General features: G+C 46.2%; 1 protein-coding gene across 1 annotated transcript in view; it reads right to left on the bottom strand.

Annotated features, from left to right (window-relative positions):
* Window positions 1–14270: 14270 nt before the first annotated feature.
* The window catches only part of LOC143282265 (beta-1,4-galactosyltransferase 2-like), a 75936-nt gene continuing 68251 nt past the window's right edge, over window positions 14271–21955 (bottom strand). Inside the window, exon 7 of the mRNA XM_076587865.1 lies at window positions 14271–17833. Within this exon, the coding sequence (XP_076443980.1) occupies window positions 17765–17833 (69 nt within the window). The 3' untranslated portion in view covers window positions 14271–17764. The remainder of the gene's footprint in view (window positions 17834–21955) is intronic.

The following is a 21955-nucleotide window of genomic DNA, read 5'->3' as shown; positions in this document are numbered from 1 at the left end:
GGGTGTGTGGAAGTGTGGGGGGAAGGAGGGGTGTGTGGAAGGGTGGGGGAAAGAGGGGTGTGTGTGGGGGAAGGAGGGGTGTGTGGAAGTGTGGGGCGAAGGAGGGGTGTGTGGAAGTGTGGGGGGAAGGAGGAGTGTGTGGAAGGGTGGGGGGAAGGAGGGGTGTGTAGAAGTGTGGGGGGAAGGAGGGGTGTGTGGAAGTGTGGGGGGGAAGGAGGAGTGTGTGGAAGGGTGGGGGGAAGGAGGGGTGTGTGGAAGGGTGGGGGGAAGGAGGGGTGTGTAGAAGTGTGGGGGGAAGGAGGCGTGTGTGGAAGTGTGGGGGGAAGGAGGGGTGTGTGGAAGGGTGGGGGGAAGGAGGGGTGTGTGGAAGGGTGGGGGGAAGGAGGGGTGTGTGGAAGTGTGGGGGGAAGGAAGTGTGGGGGGAAGGAGGGGTGTGTGGAAGTGTGGGGGGAAGGAGGGGTGCGTGGAAGTGTGGGGGGAAGGAAGTGTGGGGGGAAGGAGGGGTGTGTGGAAGTGTGGGGGGAAGGAGGGGTGTGTGGAAGGGTGGGGGGAAGGAGGGGTGTGTGGAAGTGTGGGGGGAAGGAGGGGTGTGTGTGGGGGAAGGAGGGGTGTGTGGAAGTGTGGGGGGAAGGAGGAGTGGGTGGAAGTGTGGGGGGAAGGAGGGGTGTGTGGAAGTGTGGGGGGAAGGAGGGGTGTGTGGAAGTGTGGGGGGAAGGAAGGGTGTGTGGAAGTGTGGGGGGAAGGAGGGGTGGGGGGAAGTGTGGGGGGAAGGAGGGGTGTGTGGAAGGGTGGGGAAAAGGAAGGGTGGGGGGAAGGAGGGGTGTGTGGAAGTGTGGGGGGAAGGAGGGGTGTGTGGAAGTGTGGGGGGAAGGAAGGGTGTGTGGAAGTGTGGGGAGAAGGGGGGGGTGTGGAAGTGTGGGGGGAAGGAGGGGTGTGTGGAAGTGTGGGGGGAAGGAGGAGTGTGTGGAAGGGTGGGGGGAAGGAGGGGTGTGTGGAAGTGTGGGGGGAAGGAGGAGTGTGTGGAAGTGTGGGGGGAAGGAGGGGTGCGTGGAAGTGTGGGGGGAAGGAGGGGTGTGTGGAAGGAGGGGTGTGTGGAAGTGGGGGGAAGGAGGAGTGTGTGGAAGGGTGGGGGGAAGGAGGGGTGGGGGGAAGGAGGGGTGTGTGGAAGTGGGGGGAAGGAGGGGTGTGTGGAAGTGTGGGGGGAAGGACGGGTGTGTGGAAGGGTGGGGGGAAGGAGGGGTGTGTGGAAGTGTGGGGGGAAGGAGCGGTGTGTGGAAGTGTTGGGGGAAGGAGGGGTGTGTAGAAGTGTGTGGGGAAGGAGGGGTGTGTGGAAGGGTGGGGGGAAGGAGGGGTGTGTGGAAGTGTGGGGGGAAGGAGGAGTGTGTGGAAGTGTGGGGGGAAGGAGGGGTGTGTAGAAGTGTGGGGGGAAGGAGGGGTGTGTGGAAGGGTGGGGGGAAGGAGGGGTGTGTGGAAGGGTGGGGGGAAGGAAGTGTTGGGGGAAGGAGGGGTGTGTGGAAGTGTGGGGGGAAGGAGGGGTGTGTGGAAGTGTGGGGGGAAGGAGGGGTGTGTGGAAGGGTGGGGGGAAGGAGGGGTGTGTAGAAGTGTGGGGGGAAGGAGGGGTGTGTGGAAGGGTGGGGGGAAGGAGGTGTGCGGAAGTGTGGGGGGAAGGAGGGGTGTGCGGAAGGGTGGGGGGAAGGAGGGGTGTGTGGAAGGGTGGGGGGAAGGAGGGGTGTGTAGAAGTGTGGGGGGAAGGTGGGGTGTGTGGAAGTGTGGGGGGGAAGGAGGGGTGTGTGGAAGGGTGGGGGGAAGGAGGGGTGTGTGGAAGTGTGGGGGGAAGGAGGGGTGTGTGGAAGTGTGGGGGGAAGGAGGGGTGTAATGAGAATAAGAATAAGAATAACTTTATTATCTCCAACTGGAGAATTTTGGTCAGGTGCATTATCACAACATAGACAAGTAAACAACATGGGGACCATAACATATAACATACCTCTAACGATGAACAATGTGTCATGAATATGCTCAGAAACCCATGATATGCCCCTAACAATGAACAATGTTTCATGAATATGCTCAGAAACCCATGACATTCCTCTAACGATGAACAGTGTTTCAGGAAAATGCTCATAAACCCATGACATTTCTCTAACGATGAACAGTGTCATATTATATGCTGAGAAATCTGTGACAAGGCTCTAACGATGAACAGTGTCATGAACATGCTCAGAAACCCATGACATGCCTCTAACGATGAACAGTGCGTCAGTGTGTCGCCATTCCAGGGCCAAAAAGGAAAGTGAACACAACAGTAACTGTCGGCCGACAGAACTGATTTATGTTTTCATCACAGCAGGCAAAGAAAACAAGAGTGACCAAGTATGAAGTTCAGAATGTTGTGTGTGTGTGTGTGTGTGTGTGTGTGTGTGTGTGTGTGTGTGTGTGTGTGTGTGTGTGTGTGTGTGTGTGTGTGTGTGTGTGTGTGTGTGTGTGTGTGTGTGTGCATTCTGTAGCCGATCGAGCTCAAATTTGACCCAATGACCACTCTTGAATTTCTCTTATTGAGATAATAATGTATTCTGAATTCTGTATTCAAACTAAGTCTGACTCTTTCAGATAATTTTGGGCAGGGTCGAATTCAACGAACTGCGAACTTTCGTTCTCAAGTTCAATTTGCCAGGAGCTGTTTGCTGTTTTAAAGTCGCAGAGCTGGAGTGGGTGGGTGGGTAATGTCGCTTTGATTTGGATATATATCCACCAGGTATACAAAAAAGAAAAGAACCGACAGGCCCAAATAATGTCCCCTATATTTCGGCCTATTAAAGAGTTGTGTGTGTGTGTGTGTGTGGAGGAGGGGGGTGTTGTGGGAGGGGGGGAGGGGCGGAAGGGCGAGTTGGAGGGAGGAAGGAGGGGGACGGGGTGGGGGGAGTGGGGGCGGAGGGGGACTTCGTTACAGACGGGAAAGTCGAAGGTCCTAGTCAACATTAGTTGATTACAAATCAAATATAAAGCCCTATCTCTCCATCTCCATCAGTCCCTCTCACTCTCCACACGTCTGTGTCTGTTTGTCTGTCTGTCTCTCTTTCTCTCTCTGTCTCTGTCTCTGTCTCTCTCTGTCTCTGTGTCCATCAAAGTCACTCTCATTCTCTGTATCACTGTCTTTGTCTCTCTCTCTCTCTCCCTTCCCCACACTTTCCTCCGTCCCTGCGTCACCACCACCCCATTATATACTTATCTATATCATGGCTGTCATTGTAAGTTATAAACATTGCCAACCTCACCACCCCTTCACTATATACTTATCTATATCATGGCTGTCAGCTGTACGTTATAAACATTACCAACCTCACCACCCCCTCACTAAATCATGGCTGTCAGCTGTAAGTTATAAACATTACCAACCTCACCACCCCCTCACTATATACTTTTCTATATCATGGCTGTCAGCTGTAAGTTATAAACATTGTCAACCTCACCACCACCCTCACTATACCATGGCTGTCAGCTGTAAGTTATAAACATTGCCAACCTCACCACCTCCTCACTATATACTTTTCTATATCATGGCTGTCATTGCAAGTTATAAACATTGCCAACCTCACCACCCCTTCACTATATACTTATCCATATCATGGCTGTCAGCTGTAAGTTATAAACATTGCCAACCTCACCACCCCCTCACTATATCATGGCTGTCAGCTGTAAGTTATAAACATTGCCAACCTCACCACCTCCTCACTATATACTTTTCTATATCATGGCTGTCATTGTAAGTTATAAACATTGCCAACCTCACCACCTCTTCACTATATACTTATCTATATCATGGCTGTCAGCTGTAAGTTATAAACATTGCCAACCTCACCACCCCCTCACTATATCATGGCTGTCAGCTGTAAGTTATAAACATTGCCAACCTCACCACCTCTTCACTATATACTTATCTATATCATGGCTGTCAGCTGTAAGTTATAAACATTGCCAACCTCACCACCCCCTCACTATATCATGGCTGTCAGCTGTAAGTTATAAACATTGCCAACCTCACCACCTCTTCACTATATACTTTTCTATATCATGGCTGTCATTGTAAGTTATAAACATTACCTATCTCTTTACCTATTCTCTCTCTCTCTCTCTCTCTCTCTCTCTCTCTCTCTCTCATACACCATGGCTGTCATTGTAAGTTATAAACATTGCCTATCTCTTTACCTCCTCTCTATATTTCTATATCATGTCTATCATTGTGGGTGATTGCTGATTGACCCACCACGTAGAAAAGCAAGCAGACAAACAAACACTAAAGTCCCGTTATTTAATGTGGAATAACTTTCGGTCACAAGAACTATGTTGAACATCGCCCATACACACAGAATGGAACAGAGTAGAATAGAATAGGTCACAAGGAATAATGGGGGGTATAGTACATATGTACCGGGGCCACAAGGAATAATGGGGGGTATAGTGCATAAAAGGTACAACATGAAAAAAAAAAAAAAAAAAAAAAAAGCACAAATAATACATTCGGATTTTAGACACATATGCTTATAATCATAAGTGCTTGTGCACTTATGCGCGCACTCACTCACTGGCGCGCGGGCGCGCGCGCGCACGTCTGTGATTGCTATCTGTGGCGCTGTCTCAGGCAATGTTGTGCGTGTCGTGTGAAGGTCGGGCTGACGTCACAAGAGGCTGTCGTGCCTGTGGGCTTTGCACTTATCCTGTTTTCCTTTCCCGCGCCTTCCCCTCCCTTTCTTCCCTGATCAAAAGTAACGTGTGCATTCTTTTGATAATCGCCTCCGTGGCTTCTGCTTGGACGAGGCTAAGGAAGAAAGTATGAATCGCATATTTTGAATGTGCACATTCCAACAATGATTTGAGGAAAATGTTGGTGCAAATATTGTGAGAATAATGTATATCATTGTTCAAATAGCATGCCTTCTGAAACCAAAAGTACCCCTTACAATTAGAATGTTTATAGTTGTTTTGGTTTATTTAATTGTATCTTTCTTTCTTTCTTTCTCTATCTATTTATCTATTTATTTATCTATTTCATTTATTCATTTATATATTCATAGATTGATTTATTCATTCATTCATTAGTTCATTCCATATAAGAAGCAGCAAAAGCACCGAACAAATTTTGAAATGGTTCAGCACCTGGAAGTGATGGAATTACTGTCGACTTCCTTAGATTCTTTTGGACTATATTAACTAAATTAGTTACACACTCATTCATCGATTCATTTAACAGATGAGAACTACCGTTCACACAAAAGCAAGAAATAGTCTGTTACACTAAAGTAAAGAGCTAGATAGGGACAGGTTAGATAACTAGGGACCCACTGTACAGATGTGCCAGTGTTCCTTGGTGCTCTATCTATAGCCGGTTGGTTCACTGTTCAGATAATAATAATAATAATCGTCCTCAGAAAGAAAAGATCTGAGCACATCACTCCTCTTTTGCAACATCTCCACTGGCTCCCTGTCTCACACCGAATAAAGTACAAGATCAGCACTCTATGTTATAGATGTATTCACAAAACTGCCCCTTCCTATCTCTGCGGCTGCCTTCACCTCTACACTCCATCTCGCTCACTACGATCAGCTTCGGATTCACTCTGTTTACGCATACCCAGATTCAAACACTCGACTGTTGGCCGCCGTTCTTTCTCTGTCTCTGGACCTTGCAATTGGAATGAACTTCCTCTTTCGCTTCGTCAAGTCTCCACACTCAGCTCTTTCAAGTCTGGCCTTAAAACCCACCTCTTCGCATACTACATAGAGTGCTGATCTTGTACTTTATTCGGTGTGAGACAGGGAGCCAGTGGAGATGTTGCAAAAGAGGAGTGATGTGCTCAGATCTTTTCTTTCTGAGGACGAGTCGGGCAGCAGAGTTTTGTATGCGCTGAGAGGACTGAATGGATGAAGCAGGCAAACCAGACAACAGAGAGTTACAGTAGTCAAGGCGAGAGAGAATGAGAGAAACGACAAATCTAGATGTTGCGTCAGTGGACAGATATTTCCGGACGGCACTGATGCGCCGCAGTTGACAGTAGCAGGACTGACATGTCCGACTGATAATTTTTTTTGCATGGACAGTGTATTGTCAAGGACAACACCGAGGTTCCTGACTGACCTGGAAAGGGGGATGGATGTACTGCCAAGTTTGATTGTATCAATTGTGATGGAAGACAGTTTTTGTTTAGTTCCTATGATCATTGCTTCAGTTTTGTCCGCATTCAATTGTAACTTATTTCGAGTCATCCAGTTTTGAATGTCCAGGAAGCAGTTGGATATTTCTTGCAAGAGCGACAACAATTTTTCAGGGGTATCACTCTTCTGGAGTTGAGTGTCATCAGCATAAGAATGATGACTGATATTATGGCGGTTGATAATTTCAGCGAGAGGAGCAGTGTACAGTGTGAAGAGCACTGGGCCTAAAACAGATCCCTGTGGGACTCCATGTTCGATTTTAATGGGTTCAGATTGGACATGGTCAACAATGACAGACTGGAATCGATCAGTGAGATAAGATTTGAACCAGTTTAGAACAGTATCGTTGATACCAAATGTAAAATGAAGACGGGAAAGAAGGATTGAATGGTCTATCGTGTCAAAGGCGGCTGACAAGTCGAGAAGAGTGAGAAGGGATGAGTTGACAATATTGGTGATTGTGGAGAGAAGCTGTGAGACACACTGGGAAAAGACTGAGGCTGGTGCAGGATTTTATTGTCATTTCTTTCAGGATTTCATGAACTTCTGTTTCAGTCAATCGATTAAAGGAAAGGAGAGGAGTGCCGCTGAATTGAGGATCAGGATGAGCAGGTTGGAAAGGCATTTGGTCTAAGGTGGTACGAATATTTTGGACTTTGTCGAAAAAGAAAGAGAAGACATTGGGGAGTTCAGATAAAGTGTAGGCAGAAGGGAGAGGAATCTTTTTTGCAGTTCCAAGAAGATTTGACATGACAGAATAAAGAGATTTGGTGGATGTAGCATCGAGAACTTGAGAAGAAAAGAAGTTTGTCTTTGCTGATGAGATCATATGTTTGACTTTATTTATTTGTTTTCGGAATATTTGATTGTGGACTTGCAGTTTTGTTGATCGCCATCGTCTTTCCAGTTGGCGACGTTTGCGTTTTGCAAGTCGAATGTCTTGTGTGTACCATGGGGCGGAAAGTCTGTCAGAGAGCATGCGGGTAGTGGGGGTGCATGTAAGAATCCTGCTGTCTGTCATGCGGACAACTTGTCCTGTCCAGCGTAGCTGGCACTGGATCAGCAGGCTTTCAATCCTGGGCAGGCCGCTCCTCTCTAGGACCTGGAGGTTGGAGACCCTGTCTTGCCACTTTATGCCGAGGATCTTTCGTAGGCATCTCTGAAACTGCTCAAGTTGTTGAATGTGACGGCGATACGTCGTCAATGTTTCACAGCAGTACAACAAGGTGGTCAGCACAACAGCTCTGTAGGTTTTGATTTTAGTGCTGAGCCTGATGCCTTTGTTGTTCCACAGCCTGTTGTCTGCCAAAGGCGGAGCTGGCCTTGGCGATGCGCAGCGTCACTTCTGCATCAAGGGCTCCGTTGCTGCATAGTGTGCTGCCCAGGTAGCAAAACTTGTCGACTGACTTGATCTCCGTGTCATCGATCTTGATTGCAAGTGGGGGGAAGGCACTGGCGTTCTGTGAGCTAGCTGGTTGGTACATGGACTCGGTCTTGCTGAGGCTAATGGTGAGTCCAAAGCGCCTGCAGGAGGTTGAGAACCTGTCCATAATGAATTGCATGTCCTCATGGGTGTGTGCAGTATGCGCGCAGTCATCAGCAAAGAGGAACTCTCTCAACAGTGCCTCAAACACCCTGGACCTAGTGTGGAGTCGCCACATGTTGAAAAGTTTGCCATCTGTACAAAATTGAATGTAGATGTCCCGGTCACAGTCTTGGAAGGCATCAATCAGCATGGCAGAGAAGAGAATGGAGAACAGTGTGGGTGGCAGGACGCAGCCCTGCTTCACTCCAATTACCACAGGGAACAGATCTGACATGTCAGTATTTTCCTGTACTCTCGCCTGCATGCCATCGTGGAATGACACAATCAGTTGGATTAGGCGCTCTGGGCAGCCGCACTTTTGGAGGATCTTCCACAGACCACTGCAGTTCACCGTGTCGAAGGCCTTAGTCAGGTCTATTCAGACCATGTGGAGCTCCTTGTTCTGCTCACGGCACTTCTCTTGCATCTGGTGTACGGCAAACACCATGTTCCCCTGCCGCACTGTGCTTCAGGAATGACTGTGTTGGAGACATGGTCAACAAGTCTGTTCAGTATGATGCGGTCGAGGATCTTGCCAGTGATGCAGATGAGAGAGGTTCCACAGTGGTTATCGCAGGATGTTTTGTCTCCCTTCCGTTCGTAAATGTGGACAATTCAAGCATCCTTGAAATCCTGGGGGACTTCTCCTCTCTCCCAGATAGACTGGAACAGGGCGGTCAGCTTGTCTGTCAGCACCTCGCCTCCATACTTGTAGATGTCGGCCTGGATTCCATCTGCTCCTGGTGCTTTTCCTGACGTTGTCAGCTTCAGGGCCTTCCAGGTCTCGGCCTTGGTGGGAGGGGCAGCTAGCGAGTCATTGACTGGTAGCTGTGGGAGGGCTGGAATTACCTCGTCAGATACGGACGAGTCCCTGTTGAGGAGGGTGTTGAAGTGCTCTGCCCAACGGGCAAGGATGTCTTTCTTGTCTGTCAGGAGGGTGGTCTGGTCCAAGGCTCAGACAGGGGTTGATCCTGTGACTCTCGGCCCATACACAGCTCGGAGACCATCATGGAGTGTCTTCATGTCGTGAGCATCAGCAGTGGACTGAAGCTCTTCGGACTTTCTCTCCCACCAGGTGTCCTTCATCTCACACAGCCTCTTCTGTACGAGTTGCTTGGTTTGCAAGAACTGGTTCTTCTTCCTCTGGCGGTCTTTATCAGAAATGTGATCCTGATGTCGTATATGCAGTGTGTTCAGGAGCTTGGAGATTCCAGAGTCGTTCTCGTCAAACCAGTCTTTGTGGCTCCTCTGTACAAAGCAGAGTGTGTCAGCTGCTGCTCTGTACACAGCATCTCTAAAGGTGCTCCATACCTCTTCTACATCAGTCGATGCAGGAATTTCTTGGAGAACTGCTTGGATTTGCTGCTACAGCACGTCCTTCGTGATAAGGAGGTGGTGGATGTTCAGCTTCCTAGGAGGTTTCTGCCTGGCTGGTTGGAGCTTGCGTGCAAGTCTGATGTTCATCTTGCTGTGTACCAGGTGATGGTCCGACCAACAGACTGCTCCTCTCATGCAGCGTGTAATGGAAACATCACCTCTGTCCCTCTGCAGGACAATCACATAGTCCAACATGTGCCACCGCTTGGAGCGTGGATGCATCCATGTTCTTGTACTTGTCCACTTGTTGGAAGAAGGTGTCGGTGATGGTCAGTCCATGCTGCGTGCTGAGCGAGAGCAAAAGCAGTCGTTAGAGTTGCACTTGCCAGCGCTGTGCTGTCCTAGGACTTTTGGCCACGAGGAGAAGTCCACGCCGACGCGGGCATTGAAGTCCCCAAGGGTGATCAGCCTGTTCTTTCTGTCTACCGCTGAAATGGTGCGGCTGAGCTCCTCGTAGAAGGCTTCTTTGATGTCATCAGGGTTGGTCATCGACGGGGCATAGTAGCTGATGACTGTGAAGAAGCGATCCTTGGACAGCTTCAGACGCAGGGTCATCAGCCTATCGTTTATCCCACGTGGAAGGCTGTCAAGCTGTCGTGCAAGTTTGGTTCGTATGGCAAAGCCCACGCCTGAGGTTCTTGGGGTGCCTTCTGCCTTCCCAATGCAGTAGAAGGTGTAGCCCCCTCCAACTTCCTCCAGCTGGCTTTCACTGGCAAACCTGGTTTCGCTCAGGGCTGCTGTGTCCACCTGGTAGCGATCAAGCATTCTAGCAATGAACGCTGTGCGCCTTTCTGGTCTGTCGTCTCTGTCCCAAAGGGTGCGGACATTCCAGGCACCCAGAATCAGGGCATGACTCCTGGTTCTTTTCTTCTCTTGTTTTCGACCGTTAGTGTTGGATGTCCAAGTAGGTGCGGTTTTCTACTAGGTAGTAGGTGAGACAGGCTTTGTTTAGGGATTCTTTTATCTCCCCTTCCCCGTGTGGGGAGAGCAGTGCTGTCCCTAAAAAGGGCTGCTCTGACGCTGTGGGAGGATACGGGCGCCGCATCTGCCCCAGTCTACGGCGGACGACCATCAACCCACAGCCGCCTGCGTGCAGAGTCGTGACTAGGAACTGCCAGCAGCATCCTCTGCCTGTCCCCGTTACCACTTCCCCATCGCCGCAAGGCTTGGGAAAGCTGGGTGTTGAAGGGCTAGCTCGTCGTTCCGACATTAGCCTGGTTGCCTGACCAGCACAGGTGACTTTTAGTGAAGAGGAGTTGTGCAGTCTTTTCCCCACTCTCTCGCCTTCCGACGCTCACAGTCCCACAGGTGCAGATACTGCCACGTGTAGAACGGCCTCGGCAGGTGCTGGCTTTTTCTTTTTAGTTCCGTCTCCTAGGTGGACTTCCAGCCAAGAATAGCTCCCCCTGCCCTTTGGTCATCCTCTTCCGCCTTCACAGCCGTTGGGAAAGGTTTCCTCCTCCGCCTGGTCCGTCGTTGGGAGACTTCACATGCGGCAGGTCGTACTGGGTTACATAGTACCAGTAGCATGGGCTATGCCCCTGACCTGACCCTGGATATATATATATATATATATATATAGAGAGAGAGAGAGAGAGAGAGAGAGATACCAGGAAGAAGGATAGAAAAGACAACAGAAAGAAAGATAGAAAAGACAACAGAAAGATATAGATAGATAGATAGATAGATAGACAGATATAGTCCCACTAATCGGGAAAACCCCCAAATCCGATACAGGTATACCCATTTGGGTAGACAAGATTTCCATCTTTGACGTCAGAGTAGCGGGGCATCGTTTGACGTCTCCGTGGTAGAGCTTCCGCCTGTCTCCGAGTTCACGTCGCTCTGGGAAGGAGCTTGTGTTCCACAACTGTTCTTTGTCTTGTCTTCTTTTGCTCGTCGTGCTTCCCTGTTTGTTACTACGTTAGCATTGTCTGTCTTTTTTTGTTATCTTAATGTAGCAATCTCCTCAATTTGTATTTATTGTAATTAAAAAAAGGTACAGACAGCTACATACATCCTGGGTGCTAGGTGTAGGGAGGTACAGACAGCTACATACATCCTGGGTGCTAGGTGTAGGGAGGTATAGACAGCTACACCTGGTATGTGTCAGTCTGTTAATTGTCTCCTATACGCACTATTTAAATGTATTAGAAATGTCATTTGATGTCAGTGTTCGGTCTTCACACATATGCATTACCAAGTGGTAATCTTTCCATGTAATATGTATACATGTGCTTTACTATTCACTTGTGCTGACATGCGCTAATCACATTTGTTTGTGTCATTCCAGGGACTGTCTTCTCTTCTTACATTCTCTTTTTATATCTTCTCTTTTTATGTCTTCTCTTCTTCTCATGTAAGAACTATTGTAAATAAAACAATAGAAGAACCCATTTGTGACTGGCCTCAATATGTTCCTGGCCTGTGCATGGGAATTCTTGTTTATCCTTTCATACAGTCAATCATCATTTAGTTGTCTTTTGTACCGTCTGTACCATTGAATAACCACTCGGTTAGGCTACAATAATTCTGCATGTAGCGTGCGCCATTACACAGACAAGTGGGGAGAGAAAAGGTACGAGTCATTTCCTCTTACTACTCTTGACTCTCAACCGAAATGTATCAACAATGAAACACTGTGCCTTCAAGTGAACCGTATGTTTGTTTAGTAATTGATTGTGTGACCACACTTGCCACTACACTTGCATACATACAGACATATATAAGCATACATCAAATGTGGACTCGCTGTCTTGTAGGAATGTAGTGGGGAATTGTAGGGAGGGTGCACGTCTGCTTTAGCACGCGTGACAATGTGCTTTCTATTATCCAGCAATATCCGCAGGTATGTACCGACAGCCACATACATCCTGGGGCCTACGTGTACGGAGGTACTGACAGCTACATACATCCTGGGTGCTAGGTGTAGGGATGTACAGACAGCTACATACATCCACGATGCTAGGTGTGGGATGTACAGAGAGCTACATACATGCTGGGTGCTAGGTGTAGGGATGTACTGACAGCTACATACATCCTGGGTCCTAGGTGTAGGGAGGTACAGACAGCTACATACATCCTGGGTCCTAGGTGTAGGGAGGTACAGACAGCTACATACATCCTGGGTGCTAGGTGTAGGGAGGTATAGACAGCTACATACATCCTGGGCCCTAGGTGTAGGGAGGTACAGACAGCTACATACATCCTGGGTGCTAGGTGTAGGGATGTACAGACAGCTACATACATCCTGTGTGCTAGATGTAGGGAGGTACAGACAGCTACATACATACTGGGTACTAGGTGTAGGGAGGTATAGACAGCTACATACATCCTGGGTGCTAGGTGTAGGGAGGTCAAGACAGCTACATACATCCTGCGTGCTAGGTGTAGGGAGGTATAGACAGCTACATACATCCTGGGTCCTAGGTGTAGGTGTAGGGAGGTACAGACAGCTACATACATCCTGCGTGCTAGGTGTGGAGAGGTATAGACAGCTATATACATCCCAGGTCCTAGGTGTAGGTGTAGGGAGGTACAGACAGCTAGATACATCCTGGGTCCTAGGTGTAGGTGTAGGGAGGTACAGACAGTTTCAGTTTCAGTAGCTCAAGGAGGCGTCACTGCGTTCGGACAAATCCATATATGCTACACCACATATGCCAAGCAGATGCCTGACCAGCAGCGTAACCCAACGCGCTTAGTCAGGCCTTGAGAAAAAAAAAAAAAAAAAAAAAAAAAAAAAAAAAATATATATATATATATATATATATATATATATAGAGAGAGAGAGAGAGAGAGAGAGAGAGCTTAAATAAATAGATAATAATTATGATATAAAAAAAAAAGGAAAAAAAAAAGAAAAGAAAAGCTACATACATCCTGCGTGCTAGGTGTAGGGAGGTATAGACAGCTACATACATCCTGGGTGCTAGGTGTGGGGAGGTATAGACAGCTACATACATCCTGAGTGCTAGGTGTAGGGAGGTATAGACAGCTACATACATCCTGGGTGCTAGGCGTAGGGAGGTATAGATAGCTACATACATCCTAGGTGCTAGGTGTAGTGAGGTATAAACAGCTACATACATCCTGGGTGCTAGGTGTAGGGAGGTACAGACAGCTACATACATCCTGCGTGCTAGGTGTAGGGAGGTATAGACAGCTACATACATCCTGGGTGCTAGGTGTGGGGAGGTACAGACAGCTACATACATCCTGGGTACTAGGTGTAGGGAGGTATAGACAGCTACATACATCCTGGGTGCTAGGTGTAGGGAGGTACAGACAGCTACATACATCCTGGGTGCTAGGTGTAGGGAGGTACAGACAGCTACATACATCCTAGGTGCTAGGTGTGGGGAGGTACAGACAGCTACATACATCCTGGTTGCTAGGTGTAGGGAGGTATAGACAGCTACATACAACCTGGGTGCTAGGTGTACGGAGGTACAGACAGCTAGATACATCCTAGGTGCTAGGTGTGGGGAGGTACAGACAGCTACATACATCCTGGTTGCTAGGTGTAGGGAGGTATAGACAGCTACATACATCCTGGGTGCTAGGTGTAGGGAGGTACAGACAGCTACATACATCCTTGGTGCTAGGTGTAGGTGCAGGGAGGTGGAGAGTACCGTGCCGATTCGTTTGTCCTGATTGACCAATTCCCGATTCGCCGCTTCTCAGTTCGCCTATGTATTCAGTCGCCGTGTGTGTGTGTGTGTGTGTGTGTGTGTGTGTGTGTGTGTGTGTGTGTGTGTGTGTGTGTGTGTGTGTGTGTGTGAATTTATATAATCATGATGTGTTTACAATAATTATGTGTTTACAACCTTGAAAATTGTGGTGAAACTATGACTGGTGTGTGTGTGTGTGTGTGTGTGTGTGTGTGTGTGTGTGTGTGTGTGTGTGTGTGTGTGTGTGTGTGTGTGTGTGTGTGTGTGTGTGTGTGCGCGCGCGTACGAAGCCGATAGTGGTGTAAGTGTGTGTATATGTGCATGTCACACACACACACACACACACACACACACAGAGAGAGAGAGAGAGAGAGAGAGAGAGAGAGAATTACAATGACAATGACAATAAGACAATGACAAAAAAATTATTGATATCTAAAATATATTATGATATATTACTTAAACAATTTTTCTTTATAATACAAATACTTTTAACAAGTGGGAGCAAAAACTAGATATTGCAATAAATTGGGATACCACTATGAAACAAGTGAAAAACATAAAGGAAGTAAGACTGAAATTGTTCCAGATTAGAATGTCATGGTATATTGGTTACATACAAAATACTATAAAACAAGAGAGGCAAGGCCTACAAGACTCACTTGTGATACACTTAAAATCCAAGCTTTTTTATGTATCGAGTATAATTTTAAAATGTAATGTTTAGGATGAGAAAGATCAGTTTAAAGCAAATTAAGTCCCCTAGCATTAATTACAGAGTAATTTCCCTTTTTTTACTATCTGCACCAAAACGTTTGCAAAATAAATAAAACTTCCATGCTTAGCAAAAGAAGTTCCTGTTTGAACAAATGATAACAATGACTGTTCTTGTTGTTGGGTCAGAATATCAGATCAAAGTGCCAAGTTTAGAGAATACAAAAAATATAAATATAACAGTAAATGCAGTTTGCATATAATTAGGCTCATTTTTTTATTTTGTTTGTGCCCATCCCAGAGGTGCAATATTGTTTTAAACAAGATGACTGGAAAGAACTGAATTTTTGCTATTTTTATGCCTAATTTGGTGTCAACTGACAAAGTATTTGCAGAGAAAATGTCAATGTTAAAGTCCACGGACACACAGACACAGAGTCAACCGAACACCGGGTTAAAACATAGACTCACTTTGTTTACACAAGTGAGTCAAAAAGGGAATAACAAATAGCGACATATGCAATTTCTGTAAAAATGAAATAGACAATTCAACACTACTTATGGCACTGTACATATAATTAGCTCTTTTGGGGGGACTTAGAGAATGTCTTGAAAAAAAAGTGTGAAAATTGTGCAAATGTAAAGTTTAATATAGAGTTAGTATTATTTGGAAATGATATTACAAAAACAGATGAAATATTTGACTGCATCATTCTAGTGGCGAAACATTTCATTTATAAATGCAGAATACATAATATCAAACCATGTACAAAGTACTTCCTAACAGACCTAAGAAACATATATAAAACCGAAAAATATATACACTCGATGGAAATATCCATAGCATTTTCTAGAAAATGGTACCCATACATAAAAATGATTGAAGGCAACGAGGAGGGGGTAAGACAATCACGAATGTAACGTTTGTTCTTTCTTTCATTTTCCTTTCATTTATTTTCATGTTTTATGCAGTGCATACGATTTTTTTATTTCTGTTTTTTCTATGTATAAAAACAATGTTGTTTTGTTGTTTTCCTGATTTACAATTTAAGTAATGCACAATGACAAATATATTTTTTTAATATTGATGGTAAACTTAATGAGGTGAAAGCTTCTTTACTCTATGCCTTCACACACACAGACACAGACACACACACACACACACAAAGAAAAAAAAAAGGAACAAAAATCGGTACGAACTCGGTAGACAGTAACAGAACAAAGTTAAACACAAAACATAAAAAAAAACCTGAAATCAAACACACACACACACACACACACACACACACACAAAGCTTACGCATGCATGCACACACGAACTAATATACACAAATACTTCCGAGGTCTATTTTTCACGTAATTTCCTCTGAAGGTAGGATGGCGCGCTAACTTTAAAAATTTTTTATTTTATTTTGTACATAATTTTTTTTTTTAAACTAGTATCAGTTATGCACATAAGATGGAAGGGAAGAATAATTTGTTTGTAATCGTTAGCATGACTAGAAGAGCTGAGAAGAATAATCTTGAGAGAACGTCTGTATAATGCTTATGAGAGGTTTCAAGCCATTTTACTCCCAGCATGTTGAGGCATAGTCGATGTCAGGTTGAATGTATACATGGAGAAATAGTTTGCGGGAATGTTGATCAAGGAAATGTTTAATTCTAATTGGACCATGACAGTTCAATAGTGAGAACAAGTAATTTGTAAAAAAAAACCCAAAAAACATAACCACCCCCAACTCACTGCCATGTACCTTCAGTCTAAGTAATCTAGATTTGATGTTTTGGCGTTTCTGTCTAGTTGTCACTAGCATAAACTTTGATTTGAGTGGGTGAATTGCCCTGTGATTAATTTCAGTCAATTCAACAAGTTTATTAACATCATTCTGCAACTGAATACATCTGGTAAACATTAGAAAAAAAATAACCATACATAAATCTGACAGAAATTCTTCTGTATCAAACGTTATGTAGCTACGGAACGACATATACTTGTGACTGCATCTGGGGATTTCAATACCTTTCTTTGACAATATTATTCAAAAAGTACAGTGGTCGCTAAGGCCGAATACAGGAACGGAGGTTTCTATAACATTGCTTGGGTTAGTTGCATAAATGTGATCAATTAACGTTTCAGAGAGCAGCGTCTTCTTGTTGGGGTATTTACAATCTGTGTTAAGATATGATTCAAAAGCGCATCTCCATTTACCATGTGGTTTTAACAAATCTATATTAAGATCACCTAGCACAATGACTTATGTGGAATAGTTCATAGCATCTTCCATCATCAGCTCAAAGCGATCTTGCCATTCAACCCGTTCTTCAGGGTTTCTGGAAAGAAAAGACAAGGACTGGCTTTGTCCCTTTTAAACGAATATCTAACCAAATACATTCTAATTAACTGACTAATGAACAGAGGCAACCAATCCTGTTTCTAGTTTTACTGTGGCATCTCGCCTGACGAGATGATATCCAGGAACAGATGTTATTGATGATAGTGATATTCATGTAGCGCTGAATCTTGTGCAGAGACAAATCAAAGCGCCTTCGCAACAGTCATTTAACGCGTGCATAATTCTAAAAGTGGAGAAACTGAAGACAAGGAAGAGGCAAGGTAGGGAGGCTATCTTGGGAAGAGGTGGGTTTTAAGGCCAGACTTGAAAGAGCTGAGTGCGAAGACCTGACGAAGCGAAAGAGGAAGTTCATTCTAACTGCAAGGTCCAGAGACAGAGAAAGAACGGCGGCCAACAGTCAAGTGTTTGAATCAGGGTATGCGTGAACAGAGTGGGTGCCAAGCCGATCGTAGTGAGCGAGATGGAGTGTAGAGGTGAAGGCAGCCAGATTCGTTCGCCTTTGGAACAGCGATGAATTTTTTTTAGCCCACGAAGAGAAAGGTTTAACCATGCCACCCTGTGAGAAATGTTTCAATCAAGTCTCCTGGCTGTGGATTTTGTCATGATGCAAAAATACACCACCCTGTATTCTTCGCATCATTATCACATCATTTTACGTACTTGTAGAAAAGAAGTTCCTAAAAAGGAACCTTTACAATAACCATTTAGTGTTCAAGGTATAAATCGCATCAACAACATTAAAATAAAACTTCCCACATTTAAAAATATAGTTAGTGAAATGAAAGCGGACACCAATGTCACATTTTTCGGTATTATTAGACGCAACATCTTTGCGGGGAAACCTGCATAGTTTAATTATGTGGTCGATGAGTCAGTTTTAGGCCTTCACGGTACAGGTCCTTCAAGGCTGCTGGCAAGTTCTGAAAAACAAACACACGGAACATCCTGATTGCAACAGTAGTAGTAGTAGTAGTAGTAGTAGCGGCAGAAGCAGCAACAGCAACACCAACAGCAGTCGTCGTCGTCGTCGTCGTCGTAGTAGTAGTAGTATCAATGTCTTAATATCATTATTATCATCAGCATCAGTAGTAGTAGTAGTCGTGTGGTTCGTCCGTCGGGATCGACGAGGACCATCTAGTCATCCTGGGGGTGGGTGGGTTGGGCTCTGTGGGTGCGCAGATGACTGGTCAGGCCAATCCGCGCCCGGAAGGTTCTGACGCAGTGTGGACAGGGGATGGTGGCGGCTGTCGAGGACTTGCTGGCACTGCTTTTCCTGGCCTGTCTGCGTTGCTCTGCTGCAGCGATTCTGTTGGCGTCACAGGATTTGGCGCCTTTGTGGACAGCTGAACACCACTTTAGTCTGTCCATTGCATTCAGCTCCCATGAAGGCCTTCAGAGAAGCTTTCAGAGTGTCTTTGAAGCGCTTTTTTTGGCCTCCATGGGAGCGCTTGCCATGTTGGAGTTCGCCGTATAACAGTTTCTTGGGGAGCCGGTGGTCTGGCATGCGAACTACATGGCCTTCATCAAGATGGTGTAGATGCTGGGCAAGTTTGCACGAGTGAGCACCTCTGTGTCAGGGATCTTCTCTTGCCACTTTATGCCGAGAAGTTTTCTGAGGCTGGTGGTGTGGAAGTGGTTCAGCTTTTTTGGCGTGGCGTTTGTAGACCGTCCATGATTCACATCCATAGAGCAGTGTGGTGAGAACTATGGCCTTGTATACTTTGAGCTTCGTCTCCAGGGTGATGCCTCTCCTGTTCCAAACGTTCTTATGGAGTCTGCCGAAGGCAGCGCTGGCTTTGGCGAGTCTGGCATTCACCTCTTCGTCGATGACAACTGTGCGAGAGAGTGTACTGCCCAGGTATGTGAACTTGTCCACCGCGTTCAGTCGTTGCCCGTTGATGAAGATGTTTGGTTCAACGTAAGGCTTTCCTGGAGCTGGCTGGTGCATCACCTCAGTTTTCTTTGTGCTGATTGTGAGGCCAAAGTTGTCACAGGCAGCAGAGAACTTGTCGACACTGTGTTGCATGTCAGCTTCGGAGGCAGCGTTGAGAGCGCAGTCATCAGCAAACAGGAAGTCGTTGGCGGTGTCTGTCCTCACCTTGGTTTTTGCTTGAAGCCTCCTGAGGTTAAAGAGTGAGCCATCTGTGCGGTACCTGATGCTAATGCCTACGTCAGCGTCTCTGAAGGCATCTGTCAGCATGGCTGAAAACATGAGACTGAACAGGGTGGGGGCAAGAACACACCCTTGCTTGACTCCGCTGGAGACAGGGAATGGTTCTGAAGTCTCTCCGTTGTCTTGGACTCTGGCCAGCATCCCATCGTGTAGTTGCCGTATGATGGTGATGAACTTTCTGGGACATCCGTACTTCGCCATGATTCTCCAAAGGCCATCTCTAACAGTATCGAAGGCCTTGGTCAGATCGACATAGGTGGAGTAAAGGTCGGCGTTCTGTTCCTGGCACTTCTCCTGGAGCGGCCTGGCAGCAAACACCATGTCGATAGTCCCGCGTTCTTTCCGGAAGCCACACTGGCTCTCTGGAAGGAGACCTTTTTCAAGGTGCGCTATGAGAAGGTTGAGTAGCACTCTGGCCAGAGTCTTGCCTACGACGGACAGCAGGGATATTCCACGATGGTTGTCACAGGCCTGACGATTTCCTTTGCGCTTGTACAGGTATATGATGGAAGCGTCTTTGAAGTCCTGTGGAGCTGCCTCATGCTGCCAGATGAGCTGGAACAGCTGATGAAGCTTCTCAGTCAGCGCCATAACACCTTCTTTGTAGACCTCAGCTGGAATGGAGTCTGAGCCAGGGGCTTTGCCATTGGATAGCAGACGGATAGCTTTCTGGGTCTCCTCCAAAGTTGGAATGGCATCCAACGGCTCACTGACAGGCACCTGGGGGAGTCGGTTGATGGCTTCATCATTGATGGTGGGGGGGCGGTTCAGTACACTGTCAAAGTGTTCAGCCCATCTCTCAAGGATCCCGTCCTTGTCAGTGATCAGGGTAGAACAATCAGCACTGAGGAGTGGAGCAGATCCGGAGGTGGTGGGACCGTAGACTTCTTTCAGGCCGTTATAGAAGTTCTTCATGTCGTTCCTGTCTGCAAAGCCCTGGATCTCATCAGCTTTGTTGCTCAACCAGGAATCCTGCATCTGCCGCAGCTTCAGCTCAGTATGTCTTTCTTTGACTGTGACTTGGGATCTTCAATGTGGGCTCTGTAGGCTTGGCGTTTGTCTTCTAGCAGCTGCTTGATCTCAGTGAAGTTCTAATCAAACCAGTCTTTGTGCTTCCTGACACAAGGCCCCAGGAACTCCATGGCAGTGTTTTATACCGTCTCATGCAGTGCACCCCATGCTGCCTCCACATTCTGGTTGTCCAGCACGGTGGACTCAAGGCGTTCCTCCAGGGTGTCAGTAAAGCTCTGCTTGATGTTGCTTAGCTCCAGCTTGTTGACATTCAGGCGTTTGAGTACTTTCATGCCCTGAGGCTGTCTCTTGGGCTGGATGCGGAGGTTGAGCTTGTAGACAATAAGGTGGTGGTCTGTCCAGCACTCGGCGCCGCACATGGCCCTCGTGACTCGTGGACACAACCAGGACACCATCAGTACGTCCTGCCTGTCCCTCTTCCTGACGATGGCAAAGTAATAGTAGTAGTAGTAGTAGTAGTAGTAGTAGTAGTAGTAGTATATTATTTTTCATTCATCTAGGGAACCAAAGATGACGATGTCTTGTGCCAGCTTCAGTGGACACCACCAGGACACCATCAGGACACGAACAGTAGACACCACCAGGACACGAACAGTAGACACCACCAGGACACCATCAGTAGACACCATCAGTAGACACCACCAGGACACCATCAGTAGACATCATCAGTAGACACCACCAGGACACCATCAGTAGACACCACCAGGACACCATCAAGACACCATCAGTAGACACCACCAGGACACCATCAAGACACCATCAGTAGACACCACCAGGACACCATCAGTAGACACCATCAGTAGACACCGCCAAGACACCATCAGGACACCATCAGTAGACACCACCAAGACACCAACAGTAGACACTATCAAGACAGTAGACACCATCAGTAGACAACATAAAGACACCATCAGCAGACACCATCAGTAGACACCATCAGCAGACACCATCAGTAGTCACCATCAGTAGTCACCATCAGCAGAAACGAAACGAAACGAATTTTTATTTAACGAGGGTAGTGGAGTAAGCACAACTGCTTTTTTACATCCAGCCCTCAAGGGCAAAGAAGACAAGCAAAGGCAACACACACACACACACACACACACACACACACACACACACACACAATTACATATGAAAATAAAAGGCATATATGAAAGCATGTACATTACCTAATTAAGCACGACACGACAGACTATCATTGAAAAGATCAAATCATTAAGGAAATAAAAAAAAGGAGAGATTAACAGAGATGGGACATGGGTGGTGAATCTGTAGCAAACTTCATTTTCTATACTCATAAAATATCACTGACATTGGAACATAATCAATACATTTTAGGATAAACAGTGCTAAGTTTGAGATATTCATTAGGCATGTTAGTAACTTAGATTTGAATTTATGAAAATTTGATTCAGTTTTTTAAAGTTTCTGCGATATGATTCCATAACCACCCCCCTGAATATGCACGTCTTGATTTACATAAAAATAGTAGTAAATGGAAGGTTTATCTTCTGTGAGTGTCGATAATTATTAAAATTAAACATATTTGTCAGATAGGATGGAGCGTTACCATGATGGATTTTGTGCATGAACAGTCCTTTATTGTATAATAGTTTAGCCTCAAGTGGAAGGATGCCTATTTGTTTGTAATCAGTTTCTGTCATTGTTGAAGATTTGTCTATGGCATGTTTTACGGCTCTTTTGTGAATACTAAACAACAGTTTTAGTAAAGTATTGCTTGCTGAATCCCAAAGAGTGGAAGCGTAGTCAATATTGGATTGAATGTATGAGTAAAAGAATAATTTTCCAGCATGTATGGAAAGGAAATTTTAAA

Source organism: Babylonia areolata, chromosome 5 (genome assembly GCF_041734735.1).
Source record: "Babylonia areolata isolate BAREFJ2019XMU chromosome 5, ASM4173473v1, whole genome shotgun sequence".
NCBI lineage: Eukaryota > Metazoa > Mollusca > Gastropoda > Neogastropoda > Buccinidae > Babylonia > Babylonia areolata.
This window is presented reverse-complemented; position numbering and strand designations above follow the sequence as displayed.